The 16,993-nt window shown below is 54.0% G+C and overlaps 1 protein-coding gene across 3 annotated transcripts in view; it reads left to right on the top strand.

Moving 5' to 3' along the window:
• The window catches only part of LOC142818953 (adhesion G protein-coupled receptor E1-like), a 46,502-nt gene extending 35,644 nt beyond the window's left edge, over positions 1-10,858 (top strand). For 2 of the 3 annotated variants that reach the window (XM_075902270.1, XM_075902268.1), the window contains 5 exons: positions 1,508-1,702; positions 2,621-2,856; positions 3,649-3,715; positions 6,651-6,742; positions 7,504-7,855. In XM_075902270.1, the coding sequence (XP_075758385.1) occupies positions 1,508-1,702; positions 2,621-2,856; positions 3,649-3,715; positions 6,651-6,742; positions 7,504-7,840 (927 nt within the window). In that variant the 3' untranslated portion in view covers positions 7,841-7,855. Of the gene's footprint in view, positions 1-1,507; positions 1,703-2,620; positions 2,857-3,648; positions 3,716-6,650; positions 6,743-7,503; positions 7,856-8,379; positions 8,470-10,346 lie in introns of those variants that run through there. The other variant, XM_075902269.1, reaches the window with a different exon arrangement.
• The last annotated feature ends 6,135 nt before the right edge of the window (positions 10,859-16,993 follow it).

Genomic DNA, 16,993 nt, shown 5'->3' with positions numbered 1-16,993 from the left:
AAGCCAAGGCGGTAGCAGGGCAAGGTTCCCTCTAAGCTGTGTGGCAGCACGACCCTGCAGCTGCTTAATGAGCCCTGCCCAGCCAGGGACTCAGGACTCCCTGCACGCAGCTGGCTGGCTGGGGGAGGGGCATTTCTCCCTACCGACTCACTGCTCTGTCCCCAGTAGGGAGCTGTTGGTGGGAGAAAAGGCCGTACCCCAGCCAGGCAGCTACTTATGCAGAGCCATGAGTCCCTGGCTGGGCGGAGCTCAGTAAGCAGCTATGAGGCTGTGCTGTGGGGTGGGGCCATCCGGGAACAGGGCTGCGCCCCATGGCGGGGGTGCCTGGCGAAACAGCTTCAGCCCAATGATGGGGCTGCCTGGGAATAGGACATCAGCCTAGCAATCTTCTCATTCTGGCATTTTCTAGAAACTTCTCAAGTCTTCCAGTGTATTCTCAAGTGTTCTCTGTGACAGACGGTGAGACTGATATCTCCCCTTTTATAACAGTTTAGATTGTACATGCCTCTTAGTTTCAAACATTGTTGACTTTGGAAGAAACTCAGCTAGAGGATGTAAAATCCATTACTGAGCTGTGAACGAACATGTTCTAGTTTGATCAGATTTGCACCATTGCTTGAAGACAAATGTGAGGAAGTATCAGTGGCAAACTTGCTTTAAATCAGTGATTTTTTTTTTTGGCGATTTAAGGCAGTGATTTAAATCTACCCACCATGGTGGTAGCTCTGGGGACGTTCATGAGGAGCCCCTCTGGACATGGCGGCAGCATCAGAGAAAGCAAAAAGGGACTGGTGGCAATGGAGATGGACATTCTGGGCTGCTCACAGGTGGCTCCTTATGGCATGGTACCGAGGGCCGTCCTTACCCATACACAGAACACACAGCAGCATAGGGCATCTGAAAATTTGAGGCACCACTGGGTCTTATTTCGCCCCCCCCCCCCACTCTTCCTATCTCTGGTCTGTGGCTCTGCCCCCTCCAGAGAGGATCCCCTTAACTTAAAAGTGAACAAGCCTGCCAGAGCTATTAGTAGAACATTGATCCTGTGAGAGCCATTCGGGTGCTAATGAAGCCATTGAACAGGCATTTGCCAGCCCCAGGATCATCCTGTCAGTTTCTGATTTCACTGTGTTAGTGGAGGGGACTTTAGTTTAAAATTTGCTTTAAACCTGTTTCATTCGTGTTGCTGAAGGTTATAAAATCACATCTGTAAAAAATCATCCCCCGGCTGTTGTCGGGGTTTAGGGCACCAGTTTGATAGTCCTGCCAGGGCCCATAAATCCTAAGGAAGGTCCTGATGGAATCCTCTCGGCTCCCAGAGCCCCATGGTTAAAACAAAGGCCCCTGTAGAGTTATACACACCTCAGCCTGCGCTCCCCAGTAAGGGCAGTGACAGTCCATCCTGGGCAGGAATCAGGGGGATTATCTGCAGCACCTCATCTGCATTAACTGTGCTGCATGGGATGACTCGTGACCTAACTAGCCATCGGCCCTGCTTCCCCAACAGGCAGATTTCCTGTTATCCCTCATCTCCCACGTTGGGCTGGCCCTCTCCCTGCTGTGCCTCCTCCTCGCCATCCTCACCTTCCTCCTGTGCCGCTCCATCCGCAACGTCAACACCTCCATCCACCTGCAGCTCTGCCTCTGCCTCTTTGTGGCCGACCTCCTCTTCCTCAGAGCAGTGAACAGCACCAGCCATCAGGTAAAGTGCTTCCTACCCCAGCATAGCGCCTCAGATGGCAGGCAGTGTGGCCTGGTGGATAGAGCACTGTATGGAGACCTGGGCTCTAGTCCTTGCTTTCCTATTTGTGACATTGGGCAAGTCACCTCCCTGCCTGGTGCCTCAGTTTTTCCATCTGTAAAATGTGGTAATGGGGTAATGCTCTTGACCTTCTTTGAAGAATGAGAGATTCTTGGGCATGTGGCTATCCTTTAAGGCAAAGAAGAGACCCTGGGGCAAACCCCTTCTCACAAGGGTAGTTCCTGATGTGGGGGTGGGGGGTATGTTGGCAATCGGTATCAAGTGGAGAGCCCCAAGGATCGGTTCTGGGCTGCTTTTGTTCAACATTTTTATTAATGACCTGAAGGAGGAGATGACTTGCACGCTCCACAAGTTTGCAGATGACACTAAGCTAGGGGGAGGGGTAGCTACGCTGGGGGGCAGGGATAGGGTCCAGAGTGACCTAGACAAATTGGAGGATTTGGCCAAAAAAAATCTGACGAGGTTCAATAAGTACAAGTGCAGAATCCTGCACTTAGGATGGAAGAATCCCAAGCACGGCTACAGGCTGGGCACCGATTGACTAATCAGCAGTTCAACAGAAAAGGACCTGGGGGAGGTCTAGGTTGGATAACAGGAAAACCTAGTTCCCTAGGAGGGTGGTGAAGCACTGGGATAGATTCTCTAGGGAGAGAGTGGAGTCTCCGTCCCAAGAGGTTTTAAGTTTCGGCTTGACAAAGCCCTGGCCAGGATGATTTAGCTGGGCTTGGTCCTGCCTTGGGCTCAGTGACCTCCTGAGGTCTCTTCCATCCCTGTGATTCTATGATGCTGGTGGGTCCAGCCCCAGGATGCTTAGTAGAGACTGTGAAATGAAAGATGTGTCACTGCCGTTCTCCCCAGGTGGGCTGTGCTGTCATTGCAGGCTTGCTGCACTACCTCTTCCTGGCCTGTTTCGCCTGGATGTTCCTGGAGGCCGTGGTGCTCCTCCTCACCGTGCGCAGCCTTGGGATTGTCAACTATTTCAGCACCCACAGCCCCAAGATGCGGTTACTGAGTCTCTTCGGCTACGGATTCCCCGCCCTGGTGGTGGCCGTCTCGGCCGTCATCATGCCAAAGGGCTATGGCGGACAAGAGAAGTGAGTGCCGGAGCTGCTGGAACATGGGTAGCAGGCCAAGCACTAGGGCAAGGCGAGCAAGGCAAATGCCTTGGGCTGGGGGCCTGCCCTGCTGAGTAGTCACCATCCACCAGCCAGGTCCAGGGCCCTGCTCCCTGCCTCTTTCCTTGGGCCCCACAAACCCTTTGGCCAGGCCTGATGGGCAGGATGGTGTAGTGGTTAGGGAAGACCCAGGTTTGAGTCCCATCCTTGACGCTGAGCAAGCCATTTATCTGCTCTATGCCTCAGTTTCCCCATATAACAAGTTGCCTCAATCTTGAATCTATTTTGCCTCAAATGTTCTGGAGCCGTGTGATAGAAACTTGACTGAAGATTGTTAGATGCTGCAGTAAAGGGGCCTTATAAGTCCAGTGAAGAGAAGGCGGTTAGCCAGCAGGAGCCCTGCTGATTTATTTTGACCCTGAGTGCAAAAAGGGGAATGAAGAGAATCGGTCCAATTTTATGCCAGTGCTGTGTGCACGTGTGTGTGCCCCGGCGTTCCCCAGTGAAAAGTGCTCTGGACCAGCAGGTGTCTCTCTTGACAGCTGTGCTGCTGACTCTCCTTTATGAGTGAGTGAATCAATTTCTAGCCTCTATTCGACTGGGGCGCACAGGACACCTGATTCTGTTTCTTGCTCTGCCTCTAATCTCTGCGGATGATCATGACTAAAGTTTATCAATTCTGTGGCTAGAAGGGAACAACCACGTGTCTGACTTCCTGTAAGACAGAAATCAGAGAACAGTTCCAAAACCTTTCACCTTTTGTGCTTGCAGCTGCTGGCTCAGCATGGAGAGGGGGTTCATCTGGAGTTTCCTGGGGCCGGTGTGCGCCATTGTGGCAGTAGGTATCCATTGCACCTTGATGCTGCTGCCTGCCTCAGCATAGGGAAGTTTGGAGCTCCGCCCGGCTTCCCCTGTCTCTTGCTAAGCACTGTGGGTCCCTGTAATGGGGCAGAACTCACCCCTCATGAGTTCCCCCTTGGCCAAATACACCTGCCTGCACTCTCTCCTTTTAAAAGCCTTTTCACAACTCCGTCCTGCGGCCGATTCCCATCCCATATGAATCAAACCCCTCCCAGGATTCACATTTGACTGGGACCCGCATCTGTGCCCTCTGCTCACCTCCCTCTTAGTCTCTTTCCCCACTCCCAGGGTATGTCTACACTACAAAGTTAATTCGAACTAATGGATGTTAGTTCGAATTAACTTTGATAGGTGCTACACTAGCGCTCCGCTAGTTCGAACTTAATTCGAACTAGCGGAGCGCTTAGTTCAAACTAGGTAAACCTCATTTTACGAGGACTAAGCCTAGTTCGAACTTACTAGTTCAAATTAAGGGCTGTGTAGACCCTTAATTCAACCTAGTGGGAGGCTAGCCCTCCCCAGCTTTCCCTGGTGGCCACTCTGGCCAACACCAGGGAAACTCTATTGCCCCCATCCCGGCCCCGGACCCCTTAAAGGGGCACGGGCTGGCTACGGTGCCCGTGCCAGGTGCAAGCCTGCCAGCACCCAGCCAGCAGACCCTGCACCTGGCACGGCTCGAGCCAGCCACCCGATGCCCCCCAGCCCTCCCCCTCTTCCTGGGACCAGGCTGGTGGCTCCCAGGAGCTTGCCTGGGACTGCAAGAGGTGGGCACCCGCCTGGTCCAGTGCAGACATTGTGGACCTCATCCACGATCTCCGCACTAGGCACAGGAAAGTGGCCGGCTAGGGCAGGAGAGCTGCCAGCCTGGCCACCCAGGAGCAGGTGTGCATGAAAATCAGGGTGGTCTACTGAGACCCCCGACCCTGAGCCCTGAGCTTACAATGGCCGTACTGGATCAGACCAAAGGTCCATGTAGCCCAGTAGCCTGTCTGCCGACAGCGGCCAACACTAGATACCCTGGAGGGGATGGACCGAAGACAGTGACCAAGCCATTTGTCTCGTGCCATCCCTTTCCAGCCTTCCACAAACTTTGGGCAGGGACACCACTCCTAGCCCCTGGCTAATACCACTCCATGGACCCAACCTCCATGACTTTGTCTCACTACTCTTTAAACTCTGTTCTAGTTCTAGCCTTCACAGCCTCCTGCAGCAAGGAGTTCCACAGGTTGACTCTTTGCTTTGTGAAGAACAACTTTCTGTTACTAGTTTGAAGCCTGCTACCCATTCCTTTCCTTTGGTATCCTCTAGTGCTTCTATTATGGGAACTAATTAACTTTTCTGTATGCACCCTCTCCACCCCACTCATGCTTTTAGAGACCGCTATCCTATCCCCCCTCAGTCTCCTCTTTTCTAAACTGAAAAGTCCCAGTCTCTTTAGCCTCTCTTCATATGGGACCTGTTCCAAACCTCTGATCATTTAATTGCCCTCCCCTCTCCCAGCCTCTCTCTTCCCCTCTCCCACCTCCTTTTCCCAGTTTCCCCCAGTTTTGTTCAATAAAGAGAGATTCTATTTTTGACCACACGTTTTCTTTATTTTGTACATCAGGAAGGGGGGGTTAGGAAAAGGTAAGTGGAAGGAGGTGAGGGAGGAATGGGGTACGAGCCCCCGATGGGGAGGACTGGGCTGGCTCTGAGGGCTTCTGGGGGTGGAAGCTCTCCTGCAGCCCCCCAATTGTCCCCTCTCCCCAGATGGCAGCCTGCGGCAAGTGCAGCCGGGCTGATGGCCAAGTGCTGTGATGTGCCCAGTGTGGGTAGTCCGGGCAATCCAAGCCAGGACTGCTTTGCAAGTGGGGCACAACTTTGAACTGTCTGTCCGGGGTGGTGGTCGGGTCCCTTTAAGCACAGCCCTCGGCTAGCCTGAGACAGCAGCTCCACACTCTAAGTCCTCATTTGATGCCCTGCCGGGACTGCTTCCGGCCATCCTGAACCCCGGTTCAGGGTCCACTTAATGTGGACATGCTAGTTCGAATTAGCAAAACGCTAATTCGAACTAGTTTTTTAGTCTGGATGCGTTAGTTCGAATTAGCTTAGTTCGAATTAACTAATTTGAACGAAGTTAGTTCGAACTAGCGCTGTAGTGTAGACATACCCCCAGAGAGCAGCACTGCCAGGGCTTCCCCTCCTGGAGACAGGGTCCTCGCCCTACCTCAGGGCTTTACACATCTAACAGGGCCCATCATAATCCAATGTCAATAGCTCCCCTCACAGAGCTGTCCATGGTGCTGCTGCTCTCTCAGCCTGCCAATCCCAGCTGCACACCTGCAGGGCACCAGAGACCCTGACTGCTGTGCTGGTCTCCAGCTGCTGTTATGGGCCTTCCCCTGATTGACTGGTTTATCCTGCAGCCATTCTAGCCTGCTTGAAGGACTTCTCTGTGACTTCTCCTCTGTGGGGTATGGCAAGGACACAAGCTTCCAGCAGAGGGATTTAGGGCCAGGTCCATTCAGTCATAATCCCAGTCATCCCCTGATTTAGTGCTACGGACCTCAAAGGAGCCTATGCCAAGGAGAGGTTTGGCTCAGTGGGGAATGGAGCCATAAGAGCTCCCAGCTCAAGCCTGTGAAAACCATTTGTGTGACAACACTTAGCACATGTGCCGTTGGGACATCCAGTTATCAGACCAGATCCTCTGCTGGCATAAGTCAGTGTTGCTCCAGTGATTTTCAGGGGTGCAGTGCTGATTTGCACTAGCGGGGGAGCTGGGTGAATAATCATACGGAACAGCAACACTCTTGCTGATGGTGACAATTTCTGCCTGTGCTCATGTAGAGAACCTCCTTCTGCCCCTCACAACCTGTCTTCTGAACCTAAGACAAATTTGGGTGAGTGACCCCGCTCTGCTTTGATTCTAGATCAATTCCGTCCTTTTTGCTGTAACCCTCTGGATGCTGCAGAGAAAACTTTCCAGCCTCAACTCTGAAGTGTCCACCCTCAAAGACACCAGGTAATGTTTTAAAAGCACAGCTGAGGACAGTTCAATGGTAAGGGGCAGGGCAGAAGCCATGACTCTTGGGTTCTGTCTCCAGCTGTAGGTCTGGAGTGAAGTCAAGTGGTTGGAACTGAGAGTCAGAACTCCTGGGTTCTATTCCTAGCTCTGCTGCTGGCAGCATAACTTTGAGCAAGATGTGCCTCAGTTTCCCTCTTTGAAATAGTGTTGACATTCCCTGAAGTAGGATTTTTGAGCTTCTCTGAGTGCTGTGCCAGCTCTTGGGGCTCCTCAGTCTTACAGACCATTCCCCAAGAGCGATGCCAGACACCCCATTTTTTGTGTCCCTCAGCCAAGGAGTGGACAGGGTACTGGAACACACGCCATGCAGATCTGGATGCTCTCGTGAAGCCAAGATGGACAGACCCTCCGGTGATGCAATCTTCTGTCTCTCTATGGAATCTGTTGATTTAAACACCATACTGTGCTTATATGTATCCACAGCCAGCACTATTGAGAATATTACAGGGCCCCCTTTGCATGAGCCAAACAGGATCCGAATTTGTCCCACCCCCTTAGTGACGCTTCGCTCATTTGTTCACCTGGAGAAGCTTCTGCATTAACCTTTCGAAGTCTCTAGGGCAGCCGCTCTCACACCTGTACAGGTCAATGATGGAGCTTGGCTCTCTGGAGTACTCGTCACTTCAGCCTGGACCCTCCAGACTCAGCTGCTCCCAGAGGGCTGCCGTCATGGGATCTCTCTGTCTGCCTCTCTCCAGGCTCCTGACCTTTAAAGCCATCGCCCAGGTCTTCATTCTGGGCTGCACTTGGATTTTCGGTCTCTTCCAAACCGGCCCAGCCGCTGTGGTCATGGCGTATTTATTCACCATCCTCAACAGCCTGCAGGGGGTCTTCATCTTCCTGGTGCACTGTCTCCTCAATCGCCAGGTACCCCCAGGGCCCTTCGTCCCCTCCTGGACTTGGCAGAGCCCCTTCCACAGGAGAGCAGGGCGACCTAACAATGCTTCACTGAGCATGTTGGGCAAGATCCCCCCAGCCTTTTCCCCAGGGATCCCCAGTAGCAGAGCACTGAAGATGCCCCTTGTTGAGAGATGAAGAATAGCCCAGAGGCTGGTGCTCAAGCTTAGCACTTAGGAGACCTGGCACAATTCCCTGCGGTGCTGTCGGCTCCTTGGTCAAACCACTTAGCCTCTCGGTTCCCTGGAGAACTTCCCTGAAACAATCCGCCTGGCTCCCCTGCTGGGGAAAATGGCGTCCTGAGAATCCCCTTCCATGCACAGCTCCTATGAAGCTCTGCCTCAGCTGCAGCGGGAGGATTGGGTGCAAAGCACTATGGGTATTTTCTGCTGCCACAGTAAGCAGCGTGTTAGAGCAACCCCAGGGCTGCTCTAACTTGTCCCAGGGCACAGCATAAATAGTTGGAAGTCTCCCTGTGGGTGACTGCGAATGGTCCGCATAGGCTGGGTCAGGTCTCGGGTCCCTTTTATCAAGCAGGATTAAATGCAGCTCTTGTTGATTTGCGTAATGCCGAGATGCTGAGGTGATGGGCATGTTAAAATGGGGCTAAGGCGCTGAGAGAAGAGATCTCCCATGTGCTAGCGGCGTGACGCCACTGTCTGTCTCTGCGACTCCAGGTGCAGGAGGAATACAAGCGATGGTTTACCAGCAAATCCAAGTCCTACTCGGAGGTCTCCATGTCTACTTTAGCCACCAGCAGCAAAGTGGTAAGAGAGCCGATGGCCCTGAGATCTTCACTGATTCATCACCAGGTGCAACCAGAACACAGACTAGATCCTGGCAGGGTTACAGCACTGCACTGGGAGTCAGGCCTCTTGGATTCTAGTCTGGGCTCTGGATGTGGAGCAGTGTGACGGGGCGGCCCCGCCCCGCACTCAAGCCCAGGGAAACCACCTGGGTCCGGGGGCGGAGAGGGCCCCACCCACACAGCCCTACTGGGCATGCTCCAAAGGGAGCCAGGGTATAAAAGGCTGCTGGCCTGCTCAGGAGGGGCAGGTTGCGACCCGAGCAGGAGCTAGCGACCACTGGCCAGAGAGGGAGTCGCCAAGGGAGCTGAGCGTGCTGCTGCCGGGCTCGGCCCCAACGCCGGAGCCGCCGACCGCCCGAGCGCCGGACCGGACTCCGCCCACTCTGCGGCTGCCAGGGGGAGGACCACTACAGCCCGTCGACCGACGCCGCCAGGTGGGACCGCGACAGGCTGCGAGCAGGGGGTAGGAAGCGACCCAGGGCAGGGAGCTGTAGAAGCCCCTGAGGGCTCGGGGCGTTGCGGGGAGGAGCCCCTGCCGAGCCAGTGGTGGGAACCACCCGCCACTCCTAGGGCCCTGGGTCGGGGTCCGGTGGAGAGGGAGGGCCCGGACCCCCCTACCCCTGCTGCCCGAGACCCTGGCAAGTGGGGAGCAGGGTAACAAACCCTGAACTGAGGACTAGGCCTCTGGGCCGTATTTCCCCTAGCACAGGGGCATTGTACTTTGGAACTAGGCCAGTGGGCCGTATTTTCCCCTAAGAGAGGGGCAGTGTACTTTGAGGGCTAGACCCAGACGGGTCGAGTTAGGCCCCGGATGGGGGTGGCAACCCCGAGACAGGGGCGAGCCCCCCGACAAGCAGGATAAGGTCTAGTGGATAGAGCAAAGAGGGCTGTGGGTCAGGACTCCCCAGCACAGTGCAGATGTGAGACTTGAATCTAGTTAAGTCGGTATGAAAGGTATCTGCAAACAAGTAGCACAAGCCCCTGAAAGTCTGAGATGTCTGCTCTTTACTCATTTAGCTGTTCTGGGAAGTCCAAGCCCATGTCTATATTTGGGCTTAGCCTCGATTCAGCTCTGGGAGGCCAACAAGCATCGGGATAGCCAGAATGGGACACTAGGGTGACCAATGACAGGAGGGGTAGCAGCCATGGGGCTGCCTCTCCTCTTCCCTCTGCCAGTCTTGGCAGAGGGGGAGGGATAGATGCTCTTGCCAGGGACCCCATTAAATGGGAGCCCCATAAATATCTGTGCCCGGCACCCCATCAACTTCACTTCTCACTTCCCTGCTGGGAATGGGGGTTGTTCCGCAGCTTGCCCCTGTCCTGCTGGCTGCTCCAAAGGAGGGAGGATCGGGCACTTGCCCTGTTCGCCGACCAGCGCTCCTAGCAGGGGATTTGGGTTGGACATGGAGGCTTGCAAGCCCCCGACTCTGCTCCTTGTCAGGAGCGCTGGGTGGCGGAGCCCTGACCCTACTGCCTGGGCCCAGCTAGAGTCCTGGGCGGAGAGGGGCAAGCCCCTGCGCTGCTGTGGCCAGGTGGGCCTGGATGCTAAGTGGGTAGGCCCAGGCCCACTCCTAGCTATGCCCCTGCCAGCAAGTGGTGGGGAAAGGAGAGACGTTGACGGGCACCAGTGCAGCTGGCTGCAGGGTTTGCGGCTGGGGGAAGCTCCAGTGATGCCAATAGACATGGACATCTGCTACTCTGGGAGCTTCAAGTCCAGTTTCAATCCACATGCAGAGATGGCCTGATTCCACTTAGCTGAGATCTAAATTTTCCTGGGGGTTTGTGTTTTCCATCCCACCCCTCCAGAACCATGCCGGTGTCTCTCGTTCCTTGCAGGGCTGACCTTTGGGCCGGGAGGCAGGAGCTGCCATCGCACTTTGGGAGCAGAGGAGCTTTTTTCCGGACTTCAATCCGCCTTCATTAAAGCGCTTGCAGCAGCAGGATCAGAACTTCTAAACCAGCCTCCCATCTGTCTCAGCAGGGAGTGTGATTGTGGGTTAAATCTGCAGGCTGGGAAGAGGAGGGGGTGAGGATTAGAGCTGGGGGTCCCGGCCATCAGGATCCCCGGTTCTTCTATCACTGGCTTGTAGGATCTAGTGTTAAAACAGTTGCACTCCCGCCACATTGTCAGGTTTCCTCTTTGCCTCCATGAGGGTTAGAAATGTGAGACCTGGGCTGCTTCTAGGAACCGGAATCCTTGTCATGGGCCAGTAGCGTCTATCACTTAATCCAGCCTGGAACTGTTGCTGATTTTCTGAGTTGTCCTTTCTCTGTATTTATCATTAATTTCCAATCTTCCATTCCCCTGGAATCTGAGCAGGGTTTGTGTGTCTGAGGGTATGTCTACACTACCCTGCTAGTTCGAACTAGGAGGGTAATGTAGGCATACCGCACTTGCAAATGAAGCCCGGGAAATTCAAATCCCGGGCTTCATTTGCAAGTGCGGTATGCCTACATTACCCTCCTAGTTCGAACTGTATAATGAGTTTCACTGTTAATGCCTGATTTCACTTGTCTCCTGGAGTGGTTTTGTTTCTGCACCCTAAAGTTTACTGGCTCACTTGTTTGTCCCTCTAGTAGCTGGAAATGGGGAACAAGCAACCGTTCCCTGAATCCTCACAATGCTCTGTTTCAATGAAGTTCCTAGAGCTACCAGACACCAGGGGGCGCCGCCAGGCATAACCAGTAGTGCTGCCCCATGACTTCAGTGTAGCCAGCACTGCCTGTGCCATGACTGCTTAGTGCAAGCCAGGATTTGAAGAGACTCCTAGTGGTGACACAGGGAAGTGCAGTCTGGGAGCTGGAGTGCCAGAGGGATCTAGCCAGCGCTCTCAGTACTGGCCCTGCTTTTCTAGGCATCCCTGCAGAGTCCTGTCTGCTCTGCTACCAGGGCCCCCACTCCTGGAAGCAATGGGCCAGAGCTCGGTTCTTTCGCCCAAGCTCTTGTTGGGGCCAGTGGGCACCCCTCACCGGTGCCATTGACCCCGCTGGTTTGCACCCCCTGCTGGGAAATTACCGAGGGAGCCAGTCCCGGCTGTCTTGGCTAAAAGCTAAGAATGGCCCAGTTCCCCTTGAACTTAGCCAGTTCTAACCTGAACCAGATTTACTTCCCCAGGGAGGAGGTGGCTTATGGCACTTGCTGTGAGCGAGATATAAAATGGGCAGCCCAGGGCCCCAGGAGTGAAAGCATTGTATGTTTCTTTCAAGTACTGTCATATTGCACCCCCCAGGAGGGGCTCAGTACATGTAAGAAATGGTAATATGGGATAGTTTGTGTATGTGGGGGGCTAAGAGTAAGTGTTATAGGGGGTGCTCAGGGTAGTGGTTGGGGATATGGTGGTGCAGGAGTCAGGGTAGGAGCTTGGGGCAGAGCAGGGGGGCAGGGCTGGGGATTGGGAGTGTGGGGTGTGTGTGTGCAAGTCAGGGTTGGGGACTGTGGGGCTCAGAAGTCAGGGCAGGGTGCGGGGGTGTGTAGGGGTGAGGGGCACGGTGATGCAGCCACACATACTGGGTCACTGCTGCTCATTCCCCCCTACCCCTGACTATCAGGGAGTGAAGGGAAAGTGCACAGCCTGATGCATCCTCCTCTGCCCTCCCCTGGGCAGCCAGGAGCTAGAGGAAGGCACAAGCTGCGCACTTTGCTTTTGCTCTCTGATTGTCGGGGGAAGGGGAAAAGCTGCAGATTTCTGGGTACCCATGGCTGGAGCCCCCCATCCCTAAAGGGCACAGAGGAGAGGGGGCTAGAGGCTGGAGCAACACTGAGTGTGGACCCAGCCAACCCCTTTTACCTGACTGGCTTCCTGCTGCTTCCCAAGGCAGCCCGCAGGAGAGCCCCAGGAGCCCAGCTGGGAGAAGTTGCAGCTGAGCGCCCACCCTGCCAGCTTCTCCTTGCCAGAGCACCGGGCCCTCGCAGCCCCATGAGATCGATCTATTGACGAAAAATGCTGCATAAGGGGGAAACCTGAGCTCTCTCTAGGTCCTTTCCCTCTGGCTTAGGTACCCAGACATGATCCCCGCAGCCGCCTGGGGAGAAGGTGTGAGGTGGGGGCCGGCTTCGCACCCCCAGAAGGGGTGGGGCCTTGAGCAGTCAGTCCTTAGCACTGCCCAGAGTGCAGCATCATGCCTCCCCTCCCCCCCTCCAGCCCTCAAAACCACATGGAGCAGTGCTTGGCTGTTCCCACAGCGATTCAAAGGGGCCCAGGGCTCCAGCCACTGCCACAGTAGCAATAGGGGCTTCCAGGAGCTCTGGGACCCTTAGACACACCAGGCCATGGGGCAATTGTCCCCTTTGCGGCCCCTCTCCCCCAACAGCTCCTCTGGCCTTTGGGTAGGTGTAAGGGGCCTGGGTGCTGGCTAAAGCTCAGTGAGGGATGGGGAAGGGGATTGGTTGGTGAACTCCCCCCAGTACCGAAGGTAGGGGGAAGGGTCAATGGGAAATCAGGTTCCTGAGATTGACAGTCCCCAGGAGCGATGGGCAGAGGTTGATGTTCCAGGTCAGCCTGATTGACAGGGCGAGCAGGCTAGTGAGGGGGCAGGAGGCGAGGGGAGAGGGTCCCATGGGAGCTGGATTTGTCTGGTCAGACAGAGTGGGGCCAAGCTCAGGAGAGATCAGGGGCTGGAGCTGAGCAGGGGATCAGAGCCGGCCAGCCAGACACAGCATCGAAAGCAGATCCCTGCTGGAAGCAGGGCTGCAGCCACAGAGCTGGAGGGGCCAGAGAAGCAGCCAGGGGCTGGAGGCAGCTCAGCAGAGAGCGGAGCTGGGTGTGGAGCAGCCTGCAGCTAGGGAAAGTGATAGGGGCTCTGGACAGAGGACCCAGCCCAGGGAGACACCTCCAGCTGAGAGGCCTCACAGGCCTGACTTTGAGGGGGATGGTAACCCTGACTGAGGGGCTGCCTCCAAGGGTCCCATTAATGGGGTGTTAGGGGGCAGCAGACCACCAAGAGTTTGAACTCTTGGATTTCATACTTTGCTTAAAGCTGCCTGCCCTGACTCCAGAGGCCGTTCTCAAATGCAACAGAGTTTGAGCTGATTGCAGCTTTGCCTTTGGGGCAAGGAGTTTGTTGTAAAAAGAGGGAGACAGGGCAAGTAAAAACAACCAGAAGCTGGGCATTCCTGTAACTGAAGGGGTGTTAGATCATCATGAAAACATTGCTGGGTACTCCACCTAAAACAGGGGTGAGGAACATTTGTTGGGTCAGGGCCACTGATCCACAGAAAAATCAGTCAAGGGCTGCACAGAAATAAGAAACAAAAAAAACCCTCACCTGTGTGGGCTCCCCAATGCTGCAGGGAGCCCCAAGCCTCAGAGACTGGATCCAGGTAAGTTGGGGTCTGAATGTCTTAAAAGATAGCGGGGGAAAGAGTAGGAATCTGTGTTGTGCTGCTGGGATTTGCATTTGGATTAGTGCTGTTAAACTTATACATTGTGACAGACCACAGCCTGCAAACTGCTAAACTCATCTAGAACACAGCTGATTGGGAGGTGGGTTAATGCTTTCTTGTTTCCCAGTTAGCCTCACCTGAACACAGCCCAGCAGCCAGGGTAGGAGTCAGCTTGCAGGTGGGGTTAATTAAGCACCTGCTGCCAATTAAGGCCTCCCATTCCTATTAAAGGATTCCTCCCAGGCAGCATGGGGGAAGGGGGAGTTTTTGGAAGGTCTTGCCTCGGGGACTGGCCTGTGATGAGAATGACTTGGTAAGTGGGGACCCTTGCCTCTAGGGAAATCACAGGACATCAAATGGGGCTCTGAGAGTCTCTGAGGGTATGTCTACACTACCCCCCTAGTTCGAACTAGGGGGGTAATGTATGCATACTGAACTTGCTAATGAAGCCCGGGATTTGAATTTCCCGGGCTTCATTAGCATAAAGCCGGCGCCGCCATTTTTAAAAGCCGGCTTGTTCGAACCCCGTGCCGCGCGGCTACACGCGGCACGGGGTTCGAACAAGCCGTCTTTTAAAAATGGCGGTGCTGGCTTTATGCTAATGAAGCCTGGGAAATTCAAATCCCGGGCTTCATTAGCAAGTTCGGTATGCATACATTACCCCCCTAGTTCGAACTAGGGGGGTAGTGTAGACATACCCTGAGGCACTCAAGTAACTGCCACAAAGTGCAGAAATTCAGGGAGCTACCAAGGGACTTTGTCACACTGGTGTTAGCAGTGGGATGGTCTTTACTGCGTGGCTGCAAAAAAGAAGGAAAACACACACACACACACCAAAAATATAGCAAGCACTTGGGTGTGGATCTGGAGGTTTGTCTTCACTTCCCTCCACCCCCCCCTTGTTACCCAGGTAATTTCCTCTCACCACCACTAGTGGGGGTGTTTGGAACCAGGAGTGTCCCCCAAAGTGGAGGATGTAGTCAAGGCATTGGTGCAAGCTACAGCAGCCCAATAGGAAGCTGTGCGGGTGCAGCAAGAAACAAACAAACTCATAATGGAGCAGGCTGCTGCAGATTGCGCCCTCCTTGGGCAAGTGTTTGACCGGTTGCAGGGGTGGGCAGGTGGAGCACCCGGCAGTGAGGGTGTGAGAGCCCTGAGGGCCTCAGCTTGCCTCCTCAAAATGTCACTGGGGGATGACATACAGGTTTACCTCCTTGTATTCGAGAGGACCGTGCAGTGGGAGGCCTGGCCTGAGAAACAATGGGCCAGCATCCTTGCCCTGTTCCTTTGTGGAGAAGCTCAACGAGCCTCTTGTGACTTACTGATGGAACGCGTGAGTGTTTCCCCCAACTCAAGAAATACTAACCCAACTGGGGGTAACCATTGCCACCTGAGCCCAAAAGTATCTCATGTAGAAATACTGAGAAAGTAGGCCCTCAAGAGCCCAGCTGTTCTAACGAAGCCACATCACTCGGAAATGGCTGTGCCACGATGTCCTCAATGCAGAGGATATCACGGAGACCCTGGTTATTGACAAGTTCATGCAGAAACTGCCACCGGACCTTCGGGCATGGGTGGGCCAGCCTGACCCCACCACCTACGACAAGATGGTTGCACTGGTGGAGCGACGGTTAGCGGTGAGATAGTTGGCTCTTTCTCCTACAGAGGAGAGGTCTGGTCCCAGAAGGAGGCGGCTAAACCCCAACCCACGGGGTCAAGCATCTAAGGGCCTGGGGAGCTGACGAAGGGAGGGAGAAATATTGTGGAGTATGTGACACAGATGAGGGACTGGACAGCCTGGGTTACCCCATAGTGAGGAGGCACACAGAAGAGGCACAAGAAGCCCAGCAGGCCTGTTATAATTGCCAGGCCAAGATACGGTGATTCCAGCCTGGGGACTGTGTCATGGGATTTGTGCCCACCATTGAAAGTAAACTGCTGGCCCGGTGGCAGGGCCCCTATGATGTCATTGAGCTGGTCGGGGAAGTAAACTATAGGATACGTTAACTGGGTCAAAAGCAAGAGCAGATCTACCACATCAACCTCTTGGAACCTTGGCAGGAGAGGGATGCCTGTGTGGTTACCCGGAGGGAGGAGCTTGATCCCCCGACTGAACCTCCAGTACCAGTGAAAGTGGAGCCTGAGTTAACGCCGGCTCAAAGGAAAGAGGTTTCTAACATGATTGCCTGGAAAAGGGACATGTTTTTGGAGAAGCCTTACCGAACTTTGGAGGCCACTGTAGCCAGACAGGAACCCCCCCATAACATCCATCTTGCTTGCCCCTCTCTGAGATGCCTGGAGCACACAGAGCAGTAAAATCAGCATTGTCTTTGAAGCCTTGACAAGAGGCCCGGATATGCTAGCTCACAGTGACCCTGGACAACTGTAAGCATAAATAAGAGGGTGTTTGGGCTAATTGCTGTCCTCGAGGGCTGCGAGAACTGCCTTGGCTGGCACCTATATTGATATGAACACACACACTTGTCCACGGGAGGGGGGGGGAGGGAGGAGAACTCTCCTGCCCAGTAAAGAATGTCCAGTACTCACAATTTAGTTCTCTCTCTTGCAAGTGTAAATTAAGTTGAAACTCCCTTGTAAGAACTGGCGTCACAAAGATGGACCAATACAATCTGGCATCTTAAATAAGGAAGAGAATATGGGCCCCTATGGGTATAAAGATGGGTCCAGCAGCACACTCGCTCTGAGCGTCAATCTACCATCTATCGGCTGGTTGGGTTAGATGATTGGCCTCCTGATGTTCCACAAGGACGCCCACCTCGTATTCGTCTTTCCTAGGAATTGAGGGACTGGCCCTGGCCTGATACGCTGGAGTCAAGAGGCACAGAAGGGGGTAAAAATTGTACCTAAATGTGTCCTTTGTCTTAAGTGTACACATAGACTTAGAGCTCTTTAAAGATTAAGCTGTCACTTGGTACCATTATTTCTATTTTCTGTCTTTATTTTCTTTGTAACCATTTTTTAAAAATCTATATTTGCTAGCAGTTAAGAAATAGAGCAATAGCCATTGTAACCATGTGATTTATAAGCTTCTTTAATAAACCTGTAACTGTTTAAGCTTTAACCTGACTCTTTCAGTTGC

This window comes from Pelodiscus sinensis, chromosome 19 (genome assembly GCF_049634645.1).
Source record: "Pelodiscus sinensis isolate JC-2024 chromosome 19, ASM4963464v1, whole genome shotgun sequence".
Lineage (NCBI taxonomy): Eukaryota > Metazoa > Chordata > Testudines > Trionychidae > Pelodiscus > Pelodiscus sinensis.
Note: the sequence above shows the minus strand (reverse complement) of the source record. Positions and strands in the feature narration are given on the sequence as shown.